Below are 24,136 nucleotides of genomic sequence, written 5' to 3' on the forward strand. Positions count from 1 at the left end.
CACGTCAAACGAGTGACTCTGTTATGAACAGGTGGGGAGGTGAATACAAGAAGTGATGAGGATGAAGAATCGAAAATGAGGAGGGAAGAGATGGTCTTTTATCTTCAGTTTCTCTCTATTCGTGGAGTCCATCGTTGTAGCTGTTAGTGTCCCTAAAGCATCACATCTAAGAATATTACCACACAAGAGACATGGAATACAAGCGGTCCGATTCATAAGATGACGGCATCTCAGATTATCCAGTTGCGCCGCCTCCAGAAAAGTAAACTATCAACACAAGAAACCAATCAACTCACCTTGAAACTATTCTCGGCCGGAACAATGTCTGATGAACCCTTGAAACAATGAGATTGTCCGCCTTGAAACTAGACGGTAGTGCCTGAGCGAAAAAGCAAGTAGACGCTTAACATAAAAGGCCCGAGTTGGGTTTGCTGCATGTCTTGGATCGGGATTTGGGGCGATGAGAGACACGATGATGGCATCTTTGCATTTATTTCCGCGATGATAACCCCAATACTGGGCTCGGCCAAGTAGGAAGGATAGTAATTGGGGTTCTTGTCGAACAGCACCATCTCAACGAAATTACTCAGTGTGTTCGAGTAGCTATTCCGAGAGCAAGACACGACATCATTTATGGGCTCCTGCCGTCCCGTCATGATTTGTTACACATCGACTTGAAGTTGCTTTTGGGTCATGGATGCAACAACCCGGTTATGGGGATGTCTAAGATCCAAGTTTACATGCGAGACTTTTTTGACGGGAAAAGAGGGGAAATGGCATCGTAAATGGTTAGAACAATGTGTCTTTGCAAGACATGAATTGCTCTTTTGTTTCACGGCTTTAGCTTCCGATCTATTTCCCCTTGCTGATGTTCAACTCCACGCCGCATTGCCAGGGAGGCGCAACACGGCAACTCTTCGCCATCGTTAGACAGCCATCCGAGAGTCAATCATGGAAATCATAACCTTAGCTTGTGATTCCGAGTGTTCTTGCTCGTAGCTTCAACAGCAAGACCCAAGTTGGATGGTCCAGTCTGTCCAAATGTCAGTATCGCAACATTATTGGTGTTGTGAGAGTCAACATACCCGATCTACTCCTGCTCCTTGCCTCTATCCTCCTCCGCTTCCTTGAAGCGATAGTTCCTCGCGATAGAATATCCAGTCATAGTCTCAACCTCACCAATCAAGCGGCTTCTTAGTTGCCGGCGCAGCAGCCGAGACAAGCGGCTCATCCATGACACCCTCAAGCCTCTCCCCCGTCTCATCGTCCAAGACGCCCCTGTCGATCCTCCACAGCGCCACCTGCTCGTCCACGGCAGTCGTCCACTTTTTGATCAGCGGGTGCGCGTCGGCCACGTCCGCAAACACAACGTCGTCGCCATCGGCCTTGACTTCGTACTTCCAGTTGCCGTCCTCGGCCCAGTAGTCGGCTTTGAAGATGCCCTTTACGCTCAGGTCTTCGCGGGCTTGGCGGAGGAGCTCGGTGGTTTCGGGCGTGCGTGCTGCTTCGGCGATGCCTTCTAGTACGCCGAGGAGTTGGCCGGCCTTGAGTCCTACGGTCGCGCCCAGACTGAAGCCTTCATCAAAGCCCTCCTGTAGACTTTTTTCCTTTGAGACAGTGATTCCTTCTCGGTAGCCTGCTGTCGTGTGCTCTGTCTGCAAACGGTTGATGTCAGAGGGGTGAGAGACCGACTCATCATGGTGATGCTCCGCCGTTGGCGATGAGGGGCCCGACCCAAAGACGTCGTCCAGAGCATCATTGGTAGCTTGAGGCTCAACTTGAGCCTCCTCTTGAGGGCGGCCGATATAAGCGTCGTCGACCATTTCGGCGACGGGTTGGTAGTGCATTGCTGCGATTGAGAGTTGTGAAGGTGTAGGGTAGCGATCTGGGTGAAAGAGTTGAAGCCAGTGGAAAACTCTTCTTCGAAGATGAGCTAAGCAAAGTCAACCATGAAAACAACTCCGTTCAACCTCGTCTCAAACAACATGATGTGAATCTAGAGATAATGAAGGTATTTATCAGACTACTATTGCATTTTTGGTCTATAGAGGATACCGTAAATCTCAGTAAACAGCCCAACTAGTACTCCAGACCACAAACTGGCTGTGTTCGAAATGTCAACTCACCACGACTAACCCAAATATTCACCAAGCAATAAGCACGACACAACGAAACAGGAATTCATACAAAACAAAGACCTTGACTCCCATGCGCCTGAGAAAGCAAAGAAAACAACCCTCCCTTGCCAAACACCAACTCAAGCACAGGAGTACAGGTCTCTCCAATCGCCAAAATCTTGCCACGATGATGTTGATTCGTCCTCAGACAGCTCCAGGTCTCTATCCTTGCTCAGCAGTGTCTCGTCAATCTCCTCAGAAACTGAGAACTTTGGCGACCGATCAATGCCTCTATATGTGGTTGGCTTAGGACAGTCCTCTGGCGACGCCCATCGTTCTGACTCTGGGATAGACCGCCAAAGCTCCACAAAGTCGGCCTTCCATGTCTTCAAACCCATCGTGGCCTTCCTTCGCTCTTCTGGACTTCGTCGACCTTGCTGTCCGAGAAGCATGAGAGTAAAGGCCAAGTGCTGGCCCACGGCAGTGCAGGTCGGAGCGTCCGATGGATGAGCAGACACCTCGGGTCCAAACTCGGCCAGATGATAGTAAAGGGTCCCAGGCTCATCCCAATCAAGCTTGAGAAATACCGTAGCCTCCCCCGTGGCGACAAGTCCATACTCGAGACCCTCTTCAATCATCCGGCCATACGCATCCGTAAGAGCACACGCCGTCAGCTTCTCTGCGTGATACCGGAACCGCGCAGTTGAATCTCGACAGGCCAGCTGCATCGATTCCCGGTTCGCAACCTCCTCGTAGACATCCATTTCACGTAGAGCAACACGAAGGCGAGGAGCCGTCAGCATGTGAGGTAGCCTCCAGTCGACGACGCAAACTAGCTCTTGCTGCACAGATGGCTGGTCGACGTAGCTGCCAGGGGCGCAGGGGAATGGCATACGCCTACCGTAGGCTGCTCCAAAGGCATCGATGACAAAGTCCTGCCTATCCTCATAGTCAACACCATCTCCAATATTAAATGCCTCTCGGACCTTTTCAATCTTTGCAAGCTCTGATATGATGGCAGCAACCGGCTTCTCGAGGCTGTCACGCATGAAGAACCGGAAAAAGGTTTCGTCTCCAATCGGCTTCCGAGGGGAGCGCCCCTTCCAGAGACGCTCCATGACATCTCTGTTCTCAAAGACTCGAGTCTCAGATCCGAGTGCGTCGTAGAGTTTGCCAAATGTGAGTCTCTGCTGGTCGATAAAGTCGACCCAGGGCTTCAGCTTGGGACAGGGCTTGTCCTGTGGCATGTCCGCGTGGCCCAACGAGAGTTCTCGTGGGTCTGTTTCCACGGCGAACCCGGAAAAGATGAGTTCATGGCAGGCAGTCAAGTATTCGTCGAGTGTTGTGGAGTTTGCTCGCCGCTTGGGAACCTCATCTCGTTGGTGTCTAGGTCGATGTGTAAGCTGGTGTGCATGGTGGTCTACACAGGTTGCATCGCGAGGTCTCTGATTGAGCTCTGCAGCCTTGCGGTGCAGGCTGCTCAAGTCTCCAATGTTCATATTTGTAGCCATATCTTCAACACGTCGCTTCTGAGCTATCCGATATGTTGTTATTTTCTGAATCGTACGTGGCTCAGAGATGAGAGGTAGGAAACAGTGTGTGGATGGATGTGTAGTTGAGAAGCTGGACCGTAAACAAAGATGGGATGGCCTTTATATAGACACTCAACTCCTTCTCAATCATTCAGGTTCTTTCTGTGAGTCAAAGGAGTTGACTTTTCGTGAAGACTTATCTTGATGTTGTCCAAGCACCATCTCGGCCTACATGCACAGAGCCTAAAGACTATTTCCCAACACCCCTTGACAAAGTAAAATAGCATGATATCGTCCCTAAGCCTCTACCTGAGCAGGTTCCTGGTCCTTTACGGCGTTGATACCTGAGAGTGATGCCGTGCCCCCCCTGAAGTTCTGTTCACCTTCTTTCGCACCACTTGCAGTCAAAGTGCGCTTCCTGTTGCTCAACGAACGCTTGACTTAACCCTGATTCCCTCCTTACATATTTCTTTCCTTCGTATGCCTATTGTAGATCAGTAATCAAGAATTTCATCCCCTTGGTCATGAAAAAGAGTAGTTACATGTTGAAGTAAACCCCCTTTCCCAACAAACCTCGTGAACCCCAGTGTCATCCACAACACGCATGACCTAACAGTTTAAGATTACTACCTATATACAGTAAACAAGGTGCCAGCCCCCATTGAAAGCCTTCCCGCGACTTCGCCTCATCAAGAAAAGGTCAACATAGCCGCCCCGTCTCCTCCACAGGAAGCAGCACACCACCCACCTCGTCCCTCTCATGCAATGGCTGCAGCATGCGATACTTTTCTCGGAGGTACTCCCTCTGATTCTCCCGCATCCCGTCGAGGTTGAGCAGAAAGTTCACCACGTATAGAAAGTCTTTGACGTGTGACTTGAATCCGCCCTCTGACTCGTCGTGCGACGATGCTGGCAGCGCGAGCACATCGGCGATGGTGCTGGCAATCTCAAAGAGCTTCTGCATGATGCCGCTGCCTTGCGTCGCTATACTTACGATGCTATTTAGCCGGCTGACCAGGTTGCGAAGTTGGATCGACAGCCGTGACGCCGGGAATTGCAACGATAACCCTTCATGGGTCATATCTGACGGCCCTGACCGGAGCAGCCCCTGCGAGAGGGCGAGTTGCCAGAGTAAAGTCCGTAACCAGAGTCTGGTGATGAAAAGGTCTGCCCGTTGTAGCTCGGTGAAGCCAGGCTGCCCAGAACCGCTCAACTTTGCCTCGGCGGTTGCTGCGTTCATCTCAGCTTGGTCAAGCTGAACCTGCTTGCTCTCGATCCATTGCACCGTCAGACCACCTATCGCCCCTCGCTGTGATTGCCAATACGAGAGGAACGTCTCGTCCAGTATCAGAAAGAGGTCTATCAAGCAATTGAAGCCGGCCCGGATGTGTTCCGGCGTGCAACTGTCTGCAGTTGAAAGACCTGTCCGGAGTGGAGGAAGAATGCATGGGTAGCCAGAGATGCCAAGGAATCGTTCATGGATATAAGCCTCCCAGTAGACTTGCTGAAAGCGTACCGGGTCGTAAGGCAGCTGACTTGAGTCTCGCATGTCCCGCTGGTGCATCTCCAGTGTCTGGACCATTGAGATGGCCTCGCGGATAAAGTTGAAGCTGCGGTCGAGACGGCTGAGGCCCATGGTGGCGATCTCGAGGTAGATGCATGTCATGATGCGCTTGATACTCACAGGCAAGAATTCATCTAAGCGCCCAGTGACATGTGTGCCCAGCCCGGCTCGGTGATGTGCCTCCAAGCCATGATAGATGAGGTCGTTTATTTGCGCCGCCACGCTCCCATGCGTGTGGTCTGCCGTTTGAGACAGAAACGTTGTCACGGCTCCATAGGCGTAGACCAAGGCAGCGTCCTCGGGGCTACTGTGCATCATAGAAATGGCGGCGACCATGTCCTCGGGAGTGACAGCGGGGCTGAAAGGGTAGACGACCTTCTCAAACTCTGGTAGTAGGGCGGTGAAGAAGCCCGGCGTGTAGACCTCCGACGCCGGGCCCGAGTGCGACCCGGGACTGCTGCCACTTCCGGCCCAATCATGGCCCGAGGTCGGCGGCTGGACGGCCGTGGAAGATGGGGACACGGAGGAGGTCGGCGAGGACGGCAGGGGATTCTCCCCCTAATCTGAGCCACCAGGCGGCCTCGCTGCGGGTTCTTGCGCTTCCTCGGCCCCGTGGACCTAACGCACTGGACGTCGAACTGCCGGCAGGGGGAGCAGGGCTGCCCGTCGTCACATTTGACCTTGCGCACTCGGCACCCATGACACGCGGGCATCTCGGAGAACTCAACTGCCGGAGATTTTTTCTGATTTGAGGCTTGGGGGATTTGAGCTGCAGGTCGTCAGCAGCGGCGGGTAAGCATGCTCAGGGCTCAGGGCGCAGACTAGTTATTGAGGTTGTCGAGACGGGAGCGTGGGCTGTGATGAGATGGCTGGCATCACGTGATGTGGTTGGCACGAACGCCTCAGCTCAGCTTGAACGGGAACAGAGAGATATACTTTCCGCATTGGGATATGATGCAGTAACGTTACAATTTGCGAGTAAATGGGCAGTTTCTATGCCGTCACTTATAATCTCACTCTTGAGAATATACCAAAACCCCAGACGAGAGATCTACTGTAACTCTAAAGTTAAAAGACTGGCTGCAGTTAACAATACCCTGTACTCGAGTCGTGCACTAGGGAAATTGACCTGTAGTTCGGAAACTCGGCTTCAAACCACAAATATGAAAAAGGGCAGTTTTTATGCGGATGGATGGCAATGAATTAATAAATATTGTCTTGAATTTTTTCTCAAGTTCCTTCCCTGCGCAGCTCCAGTTTCAGTCTCCATTTCATGTACATTAGCACAAGAACCAACAACCCTCAAGTACATTACCACGTCACAGAACCCAACACCCACTCATCCAATCTCATCTACACCGCATCCCAGAATAGCACCAACGCACCCACTACGTAGTCCAGATTCTTGCCCAACGCCTCGCCCTTGCGGCCCAGAATTTCTACAGTACAGTATCGAGCACAGATCGCCCCGAGGAACCATCGTGCTCCATCTAGAGCCGCCCAATAACGCCGTTTCTTCCGCCCCGGATCTCAGTGCAGAATGCCCAGATATCTACCCGCGACGCTTTGAAGCGGTGACTCCGGTGCACGTTCTCGGGAGCCGCGTTTCGTTTCAAATCACGGGGAATTCGATCGATTGTCGTCCCATCTGCTTTGCCTCGAGCTGAATTCGACCCATGTTCCTTGACAAACCTGCAGCATCATGGAGAAGAGGGTGTGCAAGTTGCTGCACTTGTTGGGAAGCATCTTGCAACTTGGAACCTGCAGCTTCGGGTAGAAACCCACTGTGTTGTAATAATGCTCCGAAAAAGTCCCAGTCTTTCTGTTTGGTGCGGATCGCATCTCTGAGAATCTATAGGTGTACATAGATCCATCCATACCCACGGTTCCTCACAACGGGGCTACAATCCTATTCGAGACTGACAACAGCCCACGGAATTTTCCTTCTATTCATCTTCTGGTCGCTTATCGAACCCCTACCGGTACCCTACCCTACCGAGAGAACCTCTGAGGAGCCCTTCCGCCACGTCCGCCCACATCCCCGGCAGCTAGCTTCGGCACCGGAGCCACGGTTCCAACGCTGCCGCTTCCGGACAACGGGGAATTGGATCCCTGCGTCCGTACGTTAGACCAGACGAGCTTGTCTTGTGTCGCTGTTGGGTTGGACAACCACGGCTGCGCTAGGCTAGAGTGCACACCGCGTGGCACTCCACTTACACCGCGTCCAGTAATTAAGGATGCCTTCCCGCCCTAGGTTCCCCCCCAACCCAGCCCAACCCAACACAAAAGGACTGCCCACGATACGGCACTTGCACGGCACCTGTTGACTCTTGTTCATCGCATGGCGAGCAGGGATGCCCGAGCCAGCGCTGACCAAGAGCTGAGCACCGCCCCGGATGATCTGACTCTTTCCGGCTCTGTGCACCGTACCCCATAGGCTGGTCGTCGCCTGAAGAGCGAAAAGGAGGATTCACTCAGAGCTAAGGCGGGCCCAGAGACAGGACCGTTCTCATGGAACGTGCTCCGATTGGTGACAGCCACGCTCGGAGGCTCCTCTTGCGCCCTCAAACCCTTCTTCAGCAAGGAGACGGTTCAAAGAGTCTTTCGTATTGTGTCCACCCTTGTCCCTGCGTTTGTCAAATTGTTACTGTATGTATGATGTCGTCTAGACGTGTCCGAGATGAAAATTTTGCCATCTTGAGATGATGCTCATCAGCTGCGCTGCAGCTGCGAGATGGACGAAGCGTTCAGCCCCGTCTTCGCCGTCGCCGTGCCGTGCCATATGTGTGTCTTTCTGTCTATTTCTGACACGAGCTCCGTGATGACGAAACCTAATCCATCCCCCCTCAGCCTCGGCGCTCCTCGATGGTGGTTGCCCCAACCTGCCAATTGTCAGGAGAATCAGCCTTCCCTTTGCCACTAGACACCCCCGGAACTCTGGAAGCATTATCCGAGAGATCGGCAAGAGCACGGGACCGCGGTCCTGGGAAGGGCGGCGTGCCACGAGTGGTGGGAACTCCAGACGGCCGTTCCTCCCGGTTGGCTCAACAGGGCTGTGACAGGCGGGCGGGCTGGCTCTAGGGGAAGCATGGCCGAGCGAGCCAGCCCGGGCTGAGAACAACGTGGCCCGGGAAATGAAGGTGTGCCTGGGCTTGCTGGCTCGTGCGAAGGAGATTTGACCTGCGAGATACGCATGGAGAGAAGGTGAGGAGAGAGCGGACCCGACAGACGGAAAGGGGCCTGTGACCTCGCAACTGTGTCCCGGTCCTTCTGGAGCTTTGCCCTGCCCTGGTTTGGAAGCGGCTCTTTGACGACCAGGTCTAGCCCCGAGTACGGTAACGAGCCCCAGGCGGTGGGCGAACGTCACCAACAACAACGGTGAACAGTGCAACGGCTGGGCAACCGGGGGAGGCAGAGTGACGGTCCCGTGCAGCAACATGTGCTGTCGGTGTGGTATGACATGGGATGACGGAGTGCGTTGTGCTGGCTGTTCTCCCATGGCTCGCTAGTTGCTTTTTTTGTTGAATCAGTCTGATTGCCCTTTGTGTGGGTGTCTCTCAGCTCTTGGTCTTGTCTCATCGCCCATTAGAATCCTTTGACCGAGCCTAAGTAAATCGTCACAATCCCACACCGAAGAGTGTCACAATCTCACCGTTCGTTCTTCTGCCCCCCCAACACTCGGCGCGTCGTGTGTCCCCAGGTCGAAGAGCAGCACGGTGGCGTCTCTTCTAGAATCTGTTTGGAATAGAGCCGCCCCCAGCTGCAAGCTCAATCCCGGCTTCTCTTGGTAGGAGCCGCTCATTAGTATTCCCCACAAGCCCTCCTTGCTGGTGGCGGTCCACTCTCTCCCTTGACGCATTGCTTGTTGATGGCCACCCCCTTGTCCATATCAAATCCGCCCTCTAGATGGCTCATCTCGCTCGCCCTGCCTGCGCTCGTCAATTCCGTACAGACTCACAGGACCGTCCCCCTCAATCTCTCTCACCTTGTGTTGATCGCCTCACGTCTCCAAGCTGATCAATACCGCACCACAGACTCCACAGACATGATGCCGCTTCGCACAAACAATTGCCACTCCTGGATGCCTCCTCTAGCCCGGCAGCTTGAGTTGAGTTCCGACCAGGAGCTAGCAGAAGCTCGCGGCCCCTGCCGATCCTAGGTAGCATGGACCGTGGACCGTAAAAAAAACAAGCACAGGGGGGTTCGGAGACTGCTAGGAAAGTTATCAGGGGTGCCAGTGCATTCTGCTGACCGCCAGGTCATCGAACAGCGGTAGCTTAGAAGCCACGCGAGCTCTCTCAATTTCACGGGGATTTAAGACAATAGGGCCCCGTCATCGTTTTTTTCGTGATCAGTATCCCCTGGATTTTGCGAAAATTCGTTGTGTGTGTGCCCTGGATTTCTGTCGCTCAGCCTTTCTTTGCTCTGCTCTGCACACTTGCATCTGCCTTTGATCTCACCAACCTCTGCCTCGCGTATTCGCTTTGCTTCAACAAACCGACTCCATCACCATGCCGCGCGGACCGTATGACACCACTGGCGTGATAAAGCCAAGTGCACCCAAACCACCAAAGCCCGGAAAGTGCCCTCAGCTTGTTCAGCTATGAGGCGTCGCATCGCATCTTTGAGGGTTCTTCTCTTTTTGCTCTCCGTGTTATGAACCGGCGTGCTCAAGGTCAGTACTCACGGCAACCAAGAATACTCCCTTTCGCGATTGCTAACCCTGGTTAGAGTTCACGCCACAACACAACGCACACAAAACACAACCGACTCGACGAATAGCTCTGTACACTTGTTAAGCGATGATGATATCGACTGCCGATCGAAATAAAAGCACTTGCTGGGAAAGGACGGAGTTGTGGGGTTTTGCTTTCTTTTTGGGCCTTTCTTTTGGGCTTGGGACGGTTGGGAAAAAGTATTAGACGGGATAACTCAGGTCAGGAGTCATGATCAACTGAATTGGAAATCAAAAGAGGTGGAAACACGGAACGAGGGCATAGATACGAACGTACATAGAAGTGCGTCTGGCCGCAGGGTCGACCTAATTTTGATACCTACCTTTCACAATCACCAAACCGCTGGCTGTGGTCGGGTCGTGAACCATGCCCAAACCTGAGGGGCTACCCTTTCGGCCGAGATTGATTTGAGGCCCCCTAAACGTCACCCAAGGATGCTGGCCGTTTCGTGGGCCGTCACTGCAAAGGGCACAACGTTGCCGCATAAGTTGCAGCCCTACATTAGCTGTCGCAAAACCTTGAACCAGTTCGCCGGGTTTGTGGGGACCCGACAGAATGTGGGATCTGGGTGGGACCTGGCCCGGAGACCTGTTGGAGAAGGCTTGCCGCAGGTTGCACAAAGGCGTTCCAGGACTCGATGTTTGGTATCGACGCCGAGGGGGACGGATATCATGGCATATCTGCCCGTAATGCACTCGCAATGCTTCACATGCTGGCACTCTTGCTGTCTCGGCGTCGTTTGGCACGGAGGCGAGTCGCATCGGGGAGATCTGCAGGGGTTCCAAGGCCGTCGCTGTTTCGCAGTCGTGCACAAGCCACCAGAGATGAGTGGAACGACAATGACGGTATAGAGGCGTTGATCAAAGGGAGATTGAATGGATGAAGCTGTAGAAGGGAGAAAATTTTCAGTCGAGGAACTCCGAGACCAGTTTCTCCGTCCGGTCGATCGTGGAGAAAGGAATGACCCAGACCTCCTTCCTTCGGCACCTAGCTGGATGCACCCGTCTGAATGACCAGCTTCACCCACCATGATTGGCAGAGTAAGAGCAATTGATGCCGACTAAAGATGGGACGGTCCGTTGATCGAGTAAAGGTTGCAACCCTTCACCTAGCCAAAGGACCGTCCCGCGGATGTGGCAACTGACGTTGAGGGCGATATTCATGTGACTAGTGGCCGTGTCTGAGGCTGTTTGTCGTTGAGGTTTAGGACACGGAGGAGGTGCGGAAGCCGCCGAGACAGGGACCGACTTATACCGGAAAAGACGCCGAACTTGGGAGCAAACATGACGGCAGAGGGTAACATCTCCTTAATAACCATGAACCCAGCCTGACAGCTGGACTCCAGATGTTTTATACGTGGGAACTAAGAATAGGCCGGGCAGGCAGGTAGGCAGTTTACCCCGGATTTCAGTGTGGGGGTGGAGAAGCGTGGGATGTGGATGGACGGATGCCAACCTTTGACCCATTTTACGGCATCGCGAGACCCTCTCTCCCGTGCGCCATCTTTTTCCGGTGGGTGGAATCGGGTGCCGTATCCGCACTCGATGTGATAACGACGCTGATATCGGCATGGTCTTTGATCTAGATGATCTGGACGGATGTCTCATCACATCACGGAGAGGGTGGACGCACGCTCCAGCGTGCATCTGTCCATCTCTTTCTTGGCCAAGTCGGCCTTGAGCTTCCGTCAAAGACACCACTATCTAGGTATTACGCTCTATTTTCAGCCATCACCAGCAGCTGCGTGGATCATGCATCATGCTCAACAGTTTCACTTGCCTCTATCTCACGCATATTCACATGTTTTCGAGCCATGGACGAGCAACCGTCTGCCACGACACTTTATCATTATGCAAATGAGTCCCTACTTTGCCCGGTGGCGTGATCACCATGTCAAGCAGGCGAGCGGAGCTGGCTTGGGCTTGGACCCTGCGAACCAAAGAAGAGGCATCATCTGGGAGCCCACGAGGATATCACGATAACTCTGCGTTGCTGCTGCCACAAGATTGCGTATGCAACGATTTCTCAGGGTCTCGAGTGGTTTCCGTAGCAGCTCGAGATTGGACGCTTTGTGCGGTGTGCGATCCTCAAGGATGGCTTACAGCAATGGGCTGATGCCGCCAGGAATGTCGTATCAGCCGGATTTGCATGCAAGGATCGGAGACGCTGGGCCTCCCAAATTGGTCGACAGGCTGATGAAAACAGCACTGTGATGCTTTTTACAGTATGACAGCTGCTGCAGAGTCGACGAAACTGATCCAGAGGACATGCACCGTACTCGAGCCGCGCGGCAGAGCATGTTGGCCCGGATGAAGGACCGAGAAGTTGTCAGAATATGCGAGTGATTGGGAAATCGATATCACAGGCTGAGACTCTGCAGTCCCGCAAGCGAAAGAGCATGAATGCTCAGACCTTCTCTTATCTCGAGGGCCATGAAAATTGACACCATGTCTTGTTGGCGAGCACGCGGAAACGGGAACGCGTCTTCCCTTTTGGGTCTTTACTTGTCATAAAGGGATTAGCCTCGCGTTCAAAGTCGGACGTTAGCGTGCCGGATCAAGACTTCCTACAGATCCAGCACACCCACTTCTACAACAAACATCTGGCCCGTGATCACTTGCCTCAGACCTCCTTCAGACAGACAGGACATGGATAGCTCGCGCTCTGGCAAGTGCCTCTCGGCCAATTTCATGAATGGGCAAGTCCTCGCATTTTCCACTTTTTTGTTTGGTTTGCTGGAGACCCCAATCTCGTCTCTGGCTATCCAGCCTCCCCACCGCCGCTCGGATGCTACCGATCAACAACACCATCTCCGTCCACCGCACTTCCAACCTCCCCTCGAGCCAAACCCATGCCATGTCGTCTTTCCAACCTCGCCGGTCTCCGGCTCTTTTCTGAGCGAAAAAGTCCAGCTCATCAGCGTGCCCCTGAACGACCAACCTCTGCTAGATTCTGTTCCTGACTCTGTCCCGCGCGTTAGCGGTCCAATGGCTACTCCTGTTGGGGGCAAGCGTCTGGGTCTGCTTGCAAGCTCCCCCGGCTTCGGGTGGCACACCTATTGGTTCGCCCACGCGATCACGACAAGGACAAACACACCTTTGGCTCCGCCGAGTCTGTTCTGCCCAACGGCAAGCACAGCACTTGCGGTGACAGCTGGCGCAGCCCCGGTTCAGCCCTTGTCTTGAAATCCTCAAACATCGTTCACCGCCATGAGCTCGACTCCACGCGGCCCGCTCGCGCCCCGGGGGTCTGTCCTAGCTTCCCAGCCCACACAGCACCTGCTTGCACAGGAGTCCATGCGGTGAGAGCCTGGCCCTTGGCTGCAATACAAAATCAGCTCGTCCTGCATGCTCCTCTCGACTGCTTGCTGAGATGCATTGGTCTTGTCCCAAAGACAATCAAAGGCCTCTGTAGCCTGGAGAGCCCATGGCACCTCCAGTATCACCGACTTCCTCTGTTCTCTCCCTCTTTCAATGACAACGCCGCCCTGTCCGGGCGAGTCGCTCATGAATGGATTCTTCTAAGACCATCATGGCGGTCCCAGAGATCATCGCCAGCCTCACCTGGCAGCAGACTGGATGCCTGCTCGCCGGTGTCTGGCTCATCTACCTCGTCCAGCTGGTTATCCAGAGATTATGGCTCAGTCCTCTGGCCCATATCCCTGGCCCCAAGCTGGCAGCTTTGACTCAGTACTATGAGTTCTACTATGATTTTGTCCTGGGGGGACAATACACCTTCAAGATCATCGACATGCACGAAAAGTACGGACCTATTGTTCGTATCAACCCCTGGGAGGTCCACGTGGGAGACCCCGACTTCTTCTCGGAGCTCTACACTGGACCCAGCCGGCGCCGGGACAAGTGGACGTTCTATACACAACAGGCGAGTATACCATAGGATCTTCCACCGAGACCCTCACTAACACGATGCAGTCCGGGGCCCCTCGTACGCGAGTACCTCATCCCAACGCCTTGGCGGGACCTAATACTGCGACGGAAGGCTCTCTTGCTGCCATCGACCACAGCCTTCACAAGTTGCGGCGAAGTGCGCTGAACCCTTTCTACTCAACTCAGACTGTGCGCAAATTGCAGCCGGTGATTGAGGAGAGAGTGGATGCCCTTCTGGATGCGTTCCTGAACTACGCTGAGGTGTCCAACGGTCAACCTTTGGATGTCATGTACCCGTACTCCGCCTTTACCAATGGTGAGCTCTATCTGTCCCGTGATAGCGGGTGAGTCTAACAGTGTGTAGACGTTATCAACGAGTATGCTTTTGCTCGGAGTGATCATCTTGTCGAGAAGCCGGATTTCGGAGCTGAAGTCACCAACGACCTTCTTATCGGCACCCACATGGGGCCATGTGTGCAGCATCTCGACTGGGTGCTCACACTTGTCAATGCTTTGCCCGAGTCCATCTCGAACCGATGCATGCCTGGTTGGGGTGGTTTCTTGAAGATGAAGAACGATATCCTCGAGCACATTCACAGCATCGACCCACCCCAAAGCACAGGCAAGTGGACAATGGATGGTGGTCACCCTACCATGCTCTCGAGGCCTCGCTCAATGCGGGGGAAGCCTTCACCCCAAGTTCAAGAGGGACAGATCCTCGTCCAAGGCGGTACTCTCACCACCTCTTGGGCCATGTCCCTGGCAACCTTCCACCTCCTCAACCGCCCCGAGACTCTTCGCAAGCTTCGCGACGAGCTCTTTGCTGCCATTCCCGATGCTCATGATACGACACCGCTTTCCCGACTTGAGAAGCTCCCCTACCTTCGCGGAGTTGTCAAGGAGGCATTGCGTCTCGGCATCGGAACTAGCAGCCGGCTCGCCCGAGTTGCCGCAGACGAGACCCTCGTCTACCATGACCACGTGAACAACACGGTCTGGCGCCTACCTCCTGGCTCCATCGTGGGTATGAGCCCATACAAGACCGTCATGGACGAGAACATCTTTTACGATGCCCGGGGCTTCCACCCTGAGCGCTGGGTTGAGGATGGCGAGCGACTCGACAAGTACCTCGACATCTTTTGCTCCGGCTCCCGCGTCTGCTTGGGCATGGCTCTCGCCCAGGCCGAACTCTACCTTATGCTCGCCAAGCTCTTCCGCCGCTGGGGAAGCGGTGGTGTTGTCTTTGGCAGCGACGATGGTGACCAGCGTCTTGGAGATGTTGGTTACTTGAGCATCTACGAAACGAGGGTGCGAGACTGCGAGCCCGCTGCTGACTTTTTTATGCCTATCCCCTACAAGGTATGTCTACATGTCCAACCTGTCCAACAATAACACTAACAATGTGTCAAGGGATCTGAAGGTCTTCGCTTTGCCTTTGAAGCCTACTAAACACGTGGTTCGATACCTCGTAACGAATATACCTATAGGTAACGGTATTTCAGCTTTGCTCTGCTTTCGCTTTTCTGCCCTTGCTCTGCTTTGCCACCTATACCCTGTTGCCTTTTTATCATTATCATATGAGCGATGGAAACGAGATGTATGATGGATGGAATGATGAAATAATGTCACGACTCGAGGAAGTCATGAGTTTGATGTTTGTTTATGGAAGATACCTTTGGATACGGCACCTGGACGTGCCAATACCCTTTACTATGTCTTGTGCTTTTTATCAGTTTGATTTCTATCTATGGATGCTGGAGTTCATCTTGGGCTTCCCTATCGTTTTTACCGAAAGTGTTTCACGGGCATCACCGTGTCTCTGGAGAAGCGATTTCCTTTTTATACCATCAAGGTTTCAGCGCGGCGTCTGGGTTTAAAAACACGGACCTACCGCTGGTGGCCTTTTTTATTATCCCCTTTTTTTACCATCAACACCAAATCACCCATCACCGCCGACTATAGGCGCACGGGCGAGTGTTTTGATTCCCTTTGTCATGAAGGTGGTGGATGTCTTACACGAAATGCCGGATCGGAAAAAGATCATAAGATACCAATTTTGAACCAAAGTCGTGGGGGTTGAAGGGACGGGAGCCCATGGTGGAGGAGGATGAACCGAAGAAGCAAGCTTCTCAACAAAATACCCATGAAAACGAAAAAAAGAATTATGAGAAAACGCGACAAAAATACACACATATTTTTCAGTACAACTACTTCTCTCTGCAAGTGACCTGAAGTTCTCAACCTGAAGCCATCACCAAGTTGAATCACTGCCAATCCTTGGCATCCTCGTCCAAGCATTGCCGTGAATCGAGCCAGATTGATAAACGGCTGATGCAGAATGGGTGATGCCCGTCAATGGTGGGGAGATCTCAAGAGCCTGCAGCCACGAAACCCCCCTAAAGACACAGGGGTCAGGGGCCCTGAACAGCATCCACCACGGCACACGCACGGCTGATTCCATCACCTCCACGTCACGGCCCGGACCAACCAGAGGCGTCAAAGCTGCCACCACACCACCACGTATTCGATTCGACGACCCCGAAAGCGACAGATGCCATCAGTTGAGCAAGTTTCCACTGTCTCCTGAGAGCGCTTGTGGTCAATTCTTTTCTTTTTCTACGTATATATGTCTCTGGTTTTTTCCTATTGAACATCGGTTTCCGTCGTTTCTTCGTCACAAGTCTTGCTATACATCATCTTCGCATTCGCAACCAAACGCCATGGCTGGACTCGATCCCGTCGCGAGGAAAAAGGTTCTTCGCGTAATTGCCGTTTCTCTATTGCTCGATCTGGTATGTTCCAACTCTGCACGCTGCATTGCATGCGCCCGCGATTCTGACAGAAACTCTAATCTAGATCTCCTTCACCTTTATCCTCCCGCTGTTCCCGAAGCTCCTCGAGTTCTACCGCGATCGCGAAGGCGAGGAGCCCTCGCTCGACGACAATGGCCCTCGGACGCTTCTCCAGACCGTTTTGTCCGGCCTCCACCGCTACAAGACCTCCTTTTCACGTCCGATAGAATCGCGATATGATATTGTGCTGCTGGGCGGTGCGCTGGGCTCCTTGTTCTCGTACGTCAGCATACCATCGCAGGGCGCTTGTCGCGGTTTGCTAATAGTGTCTTTCTGTATAGACTTCTTCAGGCCATTGCCTCTCCCCTCATCGGCGCACTCTCCGATCGATATGGCCGTCGCAAGGCCCTCCTAGCTTCCATGTGCGGCAACATTCTCTCCGTCCTGCTCTGGGTCGCGGCCGTCGACTTCCGTACATTCATCGCGAGCCGCATCGTGGGTGGTCTATCCGAGGGCAACATCCAACTGTCAACGGCTATGGCGAGCGATATCTCGGATGAGTCCTCCCGCGGTGCTACCATGGCTCTGATTGGTGCCTGCTTCTCCATCGCCTTCACCTTTGGCCCTGGGCTCGGCGCATGGCTGAGCACCATCTCGACCTTTGCCGCGAATCCCTTTGCGACGGCGGCTGGCTTCAGTCTTGGCCTGATTGTTGTCGAGACGGTATATCTCTACTTCTGTCTCCCTGAGACTTTGCCTGCTTTGACTGGCATCAATGTCAAGGAGGGTGAGAAAAAGAAGTCGGCTCCCAAGGCCGTTAAGCGCACTAACTCGCACTTCATCCTTAACGCCGTGCACTTTGTCTTCCTCCTCTTCTTCTCCGGCATGGAGAGCTCTCTGTCTTTCATGACCTATGAGCTCTTCTCGTTTACCTCTGGCAAGAATGGTCGGCTTCTGGGCTACGTCGGTCTGGTCGCATCAATCCTCCAGGGCGGCGTAACGCGACGTCTTCCTCCTCTCCTGTGCATCAAGATCGGCACACTCGCCTGTCTCACATCTTTTGTTCTTCTTGGTCAGATTACGACGATTGGAGGACTGTACTTGGCGGCTACATGCCTTGCTATGACATCCGCTACCGTCGTCACTGGCCTCAATGCGCTGAGCAGCTTCGAGGCTCACGAGGATGAGCGTGGAAACAAGCTGGGTATGCTTCGCAGCTGGGGCCAGCTCGGTCGTGGATTGGGACCTATCTTGTTCACGAGTGTGTACTGGTGGGCAGGCCGAGAGGTTGCCTATGGTATGGGTGCGACCGGTATGGCGGTTGTTGTCGCGACCGTGTTTGCTGGTTTGAAGACACCCAAGGGCATGGAGAAGGCGAAGGGCAAGAAGACGGAGGGCAAGGCGCAATGATTGGCATGCTTTGGTGAAACGGTGACTGGATGTTCATATAGAGGGGGATGCATAAGGGTTTGGCCAAGCAGGACTTGGCTTGATCTGATATTCGCGGCCTCAGGGCCAAATACATATACCAAATCATAATTGGTGGTTCAAAACAATACTCCAGTATTGCTCCTTGCGTGGTTCATTGCCAGAATGGTGTTTGAACTGGACCCGAGTGCTATTCTACGTTGGGGTGAAGCACACCAAGCATGTCTAACAATCAACATCACGAAGGCGGATTTGCGGCTTCAAGCGCAATTACGGTGGCCAAGAACGAGCCAATCCCCCTCAAATATGGCGCAGGATCCCTCTTGTCGAGGGAAAGTGCAGAAAAAATTCCAAAAAAGATACCCGCACCCGGATTTGCACCGGGATCCTTGGCTCACACCTATACTGTTATAGGAGTCCAACGAGTTGCTATTACTCTATACGGGCTTCGTTCTTGACCGTTCGACCACGGAGGGAGGCCTCTTGGCTGTCTGTTGGGGTAGGTGTTTGGTATTGCGGGCTATATGTTGATGTGCAGGTGTTTGCCAGTTGGTGGCGGCTGGCGGGTTGATGCAGATGGTGATGGAGGCACGGGCGGGATTATGCAGGCTGCACAGGGACGGTGCGAGGAGGGTCGATCTCGAATGTGCGATAGAGCCATGAAGGAGGTATGGACAGTCGATTTAGGCCTGTACGAGATGATATCGACGGGTATTCGGTTGCTTGTTGGTTAAAGCCAGGTATCGACTTCGATATCGACTTGGAGGTGATGTTGCTCGTCCAGGTTACCTATAGAGTCAGTAGAATAGCCACAGCACAGCAAATTGCAGCTTTCACACAACAGAGAACCAGACAGTGGCCAATTCACTGTCCATTGGGGAAGGAAGTCAAAAGAAGTGCAGCGATTCGGCCAATGCACATCAGCTCGTGTAACCAGGGTTGGGGGCTGGTGGCTTTATATGGATTTGCTGCGGGCTCCGCTCGACTCCCTGGACACCAATACGGGTCAAGCGCAAGCGAGACGCAATAGCAACGATTATTTTTTATTGGAATGTGTAATGATACGCTTTGGGTTCGCTTAGTATCTCTAGCCACAACATCCTTGACTTTGTATGGGGGTTCGGGTTGATGGAGTTGTCCGTTGTTGATTCCCTCATGGCTTTGCTACCCTGAACTTGTTTTTCTATAACGCGGGCAAACTGCAATAATTTCAGGATAGAAACAAAATCTGCGACGACGTCTATGAATCATGGAATGCATCACTTGATTGCACATCAATGGAGCAAGCAGCTGCCTCCACCTCGTTCTGGCAGACTTCTCCGCGAACTACAAATGGGCCGCCGAACGACGGGCTCACGGCGGAGCCGATGCAGAGGCAACACATGCGTCGATGGCATACCCACTGTGGACAAACCTCCAGTCTCGGCGGAGGTTGTTGAGGATGGCAAATACCTACAACAGGCCAAAGGATCACGATGCAGACTGAGCGGTCTGCAAAGACAGCGCACATCGAGACCAGCTGGCACGCATACTGTATCTACTAGCAAAGCTCTGGGAGCTGGAGCTTCTTGACTCTTGCTCAAACGTAGCGGCCGTGGATAGGCGGCAGGTGGCCAAGAGATGGTGTCGAGAGCTGGAGCTGGATGCGACAGCTCGCAGACAGGCCGAGGCCCATCCTTGCCTATCTTGGACCTGGTCGAAATCTCGAACATGAGGTAGGATTGCCGCCGCCGCGGTGGCACCTCGACAAGACAACGACTTGTACTGATTGACAATTTGACCGGCTCTCAGTGGCTCCGCGCATGTCCTAGTCGCCAGTTCATCGAATCCACTCAGAGGCCGGCCCTGCACACAATCGGCCATGATTTGGGAAAAACCTCATCTTGGACCTCCACTGCGACCAGCCGAGCCTTGGCGGCGGCGGGTACGTGAGGTGTGAGCTGCATCAAAGGACCAAGACCTTTCGTCGAGGCTCCACAATGGCTGGGAGTTTTTTTTTTCTTGTCGCCCCTCCCTCATTATTTTGGCGCGCGCTTTCTTTTGAGGTTAGAGGCTACAGGACCCCAGCAACCTTTGGTCGGACTGAACTCTTCTGGAGGGGCTTGTTGACAAGGAGGGGGAGGGGGAGGGGGAGGGGCAGAGAAGCAGTCGAGCCATGAGACAGACACAACACACGAACACGACGAGGGAGACGGGAATTACCGAAGTAGAATGACAGCTGTTGATTGAGGCGCTTCTACAGCTCAAGCTCCAAAATTGTCAGTCCTTTGATGTCATATCATCTCTATTGAGGGCCGTTCACATCCATCATCCTTTACCCCTCCAGCTCCGAGGAAAAAATTTTGATATGCGACCTCGACTGAAGACGGCCAGATCTTCCGTGCACTGGGCTCCCAGCGGCGGTGGCAACCAGGAGGCGCTAGTGGTGGGGCATGACGTTGATTCGTACAGGGAGTTTGAGCCAGAAACAGACCGCGCCAGAGAAGAGGGGCAGCAAGCACCTGAAGCTCCCCTCCCTCCCGATCGACACGGGCAGAAAAAAAAATACGTGAAAAACAAAGGGAGCTCTTTCGGCGCAATCAGTCATTTCGGGCACGAAAAAAACTGGAATCTCTCACACGGTGTAATATCTACATGACGCATTCGGTGAGAAAACAGAATAATTAGATAGAGGCTTTCCCTTCCGTGACTCACGCCGCGTTGCGTTGGGCTGACAGAAGGAGGGGCAAAACCCGTGGGTTGGGCAGAAGACAGGTCCCACGGCTTGGGTTGTCGCAGCATCCATGGACTGGACTGCAAAGCAAGCAAGCAAGCCCATCCATCCATGGGCCCCAGACAACCGCCGCGTACTGTAGCATCCACCACACAAACCCACCGAAAAGCCTCGACCGCTAGGCGGCCCTTTGTTGAATTTTTTCCTGCTTGGGCCGTAAGTGTGAAATTTTTTTTCTGCTCCTCCCTTGGGCGGCGGTGCTTGAGAAAAAATTGGTCCCCGCAGGTATCTGCTAACAGATGACATGTACCTTGTCCACACAACTTGTTTTTTTCCGTCCTTCAGCCCTGCTGCTGTGGAAGCCAGATATTGGGTTTGAGGTCGAGATCAGTGGGATGGTCGATGAATGGCTAATGGAAGCGGTCAAAGGATATCTGGTGATGGTCGTCTCTGGTCTTGAACCACGCTGTAGCGTCCCGTAGGGTTATCAACAGGCTCTACTGTACTGTGCTCACAATTGTAAATGCCAAATGCCATACCAAACAGAGAGGTTGCTTGCCGGGCAGAGAGACATCTGTCCCAGCTCCCCTCCCTCAGATATCAACCTTGAGAGGCCTCAGCAACACCGCAACAACCCGTCAAAGCGCGCAACAGCTCATGGTAACATTAATTCAAGCAAATAGCTCCAGTAGATACTCCATCTAGACTCCATATTCCTCAAGAAACAAGCCTCTGATGTCCCGTAATCTCCATAGCTTCGCCCCTCCTAATGTCGTCCTCGTACCATTCCTCAGACCGATCATGCCTTTGCCCACACGCCGTATCCAAGGGCAGGCACCCACACTTCAAACAGACCGTAACCCCCCTTCGGCTGTTTGATTGGGTGTCAGGCTGGGAATTTCTGCCAGTGCTGGCGCAGTGCGGGCAGGAAAAAAAACCTCATTGCTGTTAGGGCTCGTCGGCCGGTGGCCAGCTGGTTGCCCCGCGCCCGCTGCAGCTGCCTTCTCCCCACCCCTCCCCCTCCACCTCTCCTCCCACCTTTTTAAATCTCCTCCTCCCACCTCTTCCTTTCATTTTTTTCTTCCCTTCTGCTCTTCGTCTCGCATACCCGGTTCAAGCATCCGATCTGCGAATTGTACGTTCCCTTCCATCAAAGGCCTTTGAGCATCATCACGAGGACTCTTTGCCTTCGCGCACAGTTCCTTCGCGATCATTCTCATCGCCGCCTCCTCTTCCTCTCCCCTCCCGCACCTGCTGACCTCTCCCCTCTGCAGCACGTTCTAACCAGACACTTAACGCACATCACAAACAACCGCCAAAATGGGTAAGGAGGACAAGACTCACCTCAACGTCGTCGTCATCGGCCACGTCGACTCTGGCAAGTCGACCACCGTAAGTCAAACCCTCATCGCGATCTGCTTATCTCGGGTCGTGGAACCCCGCCTGGCATCTCGGGCGGGGTATTCATCATTCACTTCATGCTGACAATCATCTACAGACCGGTCACTTGATCTACCAGTGCGGTGGTATCGACAAGCGAACCATCGAGAAGTTCGAGAAGGTTGGTGACATCTCCCCCGATCGCGCCTTGATATTCCACATCGAATTCCCCGTCGAATTCCCTCCATCGCGATACGCTCTGCGCCCGCTTCTCCCGAGTCCCAAAATTTTTGCGGTCCGACCGTAATTTTTTTTGGTGGGGCATTTACCCCGCCACTCGGGCGACGTTGGACAAAGCCCTGATCCCTGCACACAAAAACACCAAACCCTCTTGGCGCGCATCATCACGTGGTTCACGACAGACGCTAACCGGTCCAACAATAGGAAGCCGCTGAGCTCGGTAAGGGTTCCTTCAAGTACGCCTGGGTCCTTGACAAGCTCAAGGCCGAGCGTGAGCGTGGTATCACCATCGACATTGCCCTCTGGAAGTTCGAGACTCCCCGCTACTATGTCACCGTCATTGGTATGTTGCTGTCACCTCTCTCACACATGTCTCACCACTAACAATCAACAGACGCCCCCGGCCACCGTGACTTCATCAAGAACATGATCACTGGTACTTCCCAGGCCGACTGCGCCATTCTCATCATTGCCGCCGGTACTGGTGAGTTCGAGGCTGGTATCTCCAAGGATGGCCAGACCCGTGAGCACGCCCTGCTCGCCTACACCCTCGGTGTCAAGAACCTCATTGTCGCCATCAACAAGATGGACACCACCAAGTGGTCCGAGTCCCGTTACCAGGAGATCATCAAGGAGACCTCCAACTTCATCAAGAAGGTCGGCTACAACCCCAAGGCTGTCGCTTTCGTCCCCATCTCCGGTTTCAACGGCGACAACATGCTTACTCCCTCCACCAACTGCCCCTGGTACAAGGGCTGGGAGCGTGAGATCAAGTCCGGCAAGCTCTCCGGCAAGACCCTCCTCGAGGCCATTGACTCCATCGAGCCCCCCAAGCGTCCCGTCGACAAGCCCCTCCGACTTCCCCTCCAGGATGTCTACAAGATCGGTGGTATTGGCACGGTTCCCGTCGGCCGTATCGAGACTGGTGTCATCAAGCCCGGTATGGTCGTTACCTTCGCCCCCTCCAACGTCACCACTGAAGTCAAGTCCGTCGAGATGCACCACGAGCAGCTCACTGAGGGTCTTCCCGGTGACAACGTCGGCTTCAACGTGAAGAACGTCTCCGTCAAGGAGATCCGACGTGGCAACGTCGCTGGTGACTCCAAGAACGACCCCCCTCTGGGTGCCGCCTCTTTCACCGCCCAGGTCATTGTCCTCAACCACCCTGGCCAGGTCGGTGCCGGTTACGCCCCCGTTCTGGACTGCCACACTGCCCACATTGCCTGCAAGTTCGCCGAGATCCAGGAGAAGATCGACCGCCGAACTGGTAAGGCTGTTGAGTCCGCCCCCAAGTTCATCAAGTCTGGTGACTCCGCCATCGTCAAGATGGTTCCCTCCAAGCCCATGTGCGTTGAGGCTTTCACTGACTACCCCCCTCTGGGCCGTTTCGCCGTCCGTGACATGCGACAGACCGTTGCTGTCGGTGTCATCAAGGCCGTCGAGAAGGCTGCTGCTGGCTCCGGCAAGGTCACCAAGTCCGCTGCCAAGGCTGCCAAGAAGTAAGCTACTTGCTTCTAAACCGACAACCACCGGCGGGATCTTACGACTCCGATCTCGCGCCCAAGGGCTGATGTTCTCACTTCAACGACGATATGATCTCACATGCGGTGCATGAGCACTCGGCTTTTGATTGGGGCACATAATGAGAGGCAGGGAAAAAGCCTCGGATCTCAGGTTGTGCAAAACAAAAAAAGAATAGAGAGTCTAGAAGTGATTCGTGCAATTTTTCCTGTTCCCATGCTTGCAA

General features: G+C 53.7%; 6 protein-coding genes across 6 annotated transcripts; 3 read left to right on the forward strand and 3 right to left on the reverse strand.

Annotated features, from left to right (window-relative positions):
* Positions 1–1,175: 1,175 nt before the first annotated feature.
* On the reverse strand, positions 1,176–1,847 carry MRS44_004579 (uncharacterized protein; the record flags this gene model as incomplete). Its single annotated transcript, XM_046268865.2, has 1 exon — positions 1,176–1,847. The coding sequence occupies one exon, from the start codon at positions 1,845–1,847 to the stop codon at positions 1,176–1,178; it is 672 nt and encodes a 223-aa protein (XP_046136287.1).
* A 410-nt stretch (positions 1,848–2,257) lies between these two features.
* Positions 2,258–3,616, reverse strand: MRS44_004580 (uncharacterized protein; the record flags this gene model as incomplete). Its single annotated transcript, XM_046280924.2, has 1 exon — positions 2,258–3,616. One exon carries the CDS (start codon positions 3,614–3,616, stop codon positions 2,258–2,260), a length of 1,359 nt encoding a protein of 452 aa, XP_046136286.2.
* A 733-nt stretch (positions 3,617–4,349) lies between these two features.
* MRS44_004581 (uncharacterized protein) lies at positions 4,350–5,913 on the reverse strand (the record flags this gene model as incomplete). The annotated part of the gene is made up of 2 exons (XM_065622259.1): positions 4,350–5,708; positions 5,755–5,913. 2 exons carry the CDS (start codon positions 5,911–5,913, stop codon positions 4,350–4,352), a joined length of 1,518 nt encoding a protein of 505 aa, XP_065478331.1.
* Positions 5,914–13,480: 7,567 nt separating this feature from the next.
* Positions 13,481–15,285, forward strand: MRS44_004582 (uncharacterized protein; the record flags this gene model as incomplete). The annotated part of the gene is made up of 4 exons (XM_065622260.1): positions 13,481–13,750; positions 13,795–14,152; positions 14,201–15,195; positions 15,247–15,285. The coding sequence occupies 4 exons, from the start codon at positions 13,481–13,483 to the stop codon at positions 15,283–15,285; spliced, it is 1,662 nt and encodes a 553-aa protein (XP_065478332.1).
* Positions 15,286–16,556: 1,271 nt separating this feature from the next.
* On the forward strand, positions 16,557–18,038 carry MRS44_004583 (uncharacterized protein; the record flags this gene model as incomplete). The annotated part of the gene is made up of 3 exons (XM_046273634.2): positions 16,557–16,628; positions 16,693–16,907; positions 16,970–18,038. 3 exons carry the CDS (start codon positions 16,557–16,559, stop codon positions 18,036–18,038), a joined length of 1,356 nt encoding a protein of 451 aa, XP_046136281.2.
* Positions 18,039–22,089: 4,051 nt separating this feature from the next.
* On the forward strand, positions 22,090–23,892 carry MRS44_004584 (uncharacterized protein; the record flags this gene model as incomplete). Its single annotated transcript, XM_065622261.1, has 4 exons — positions 22,090–22,161; positions 22,268–22,444; positions 22,594–22,732; positions 22,784–23,892. 4 exons carry the CDS (start codon positions 22,090–22,092, stop codon positions 23,890–23,892), a joined length of 1,497 nt encoding a protein of 498 aa, XP_065478333.1.
* Between the last annotated feature and the right edge of the window lie 244 nt (positions 23,893–24,136).

Source organism: Fusarium solani, assembly GCF_023522795.1.
Source record: "Fusarium solani strain SB1 chromosome Unknown bctg00000002, whole genome shotgun sequence".
Taxonomy (NCBI): domain Eukaryota; kingdom Fungi; phylum Ascomycota; class Sordariomycetes; order Hypocreales; family Nectriaceae; genus Fusarium; species Fusarium solani.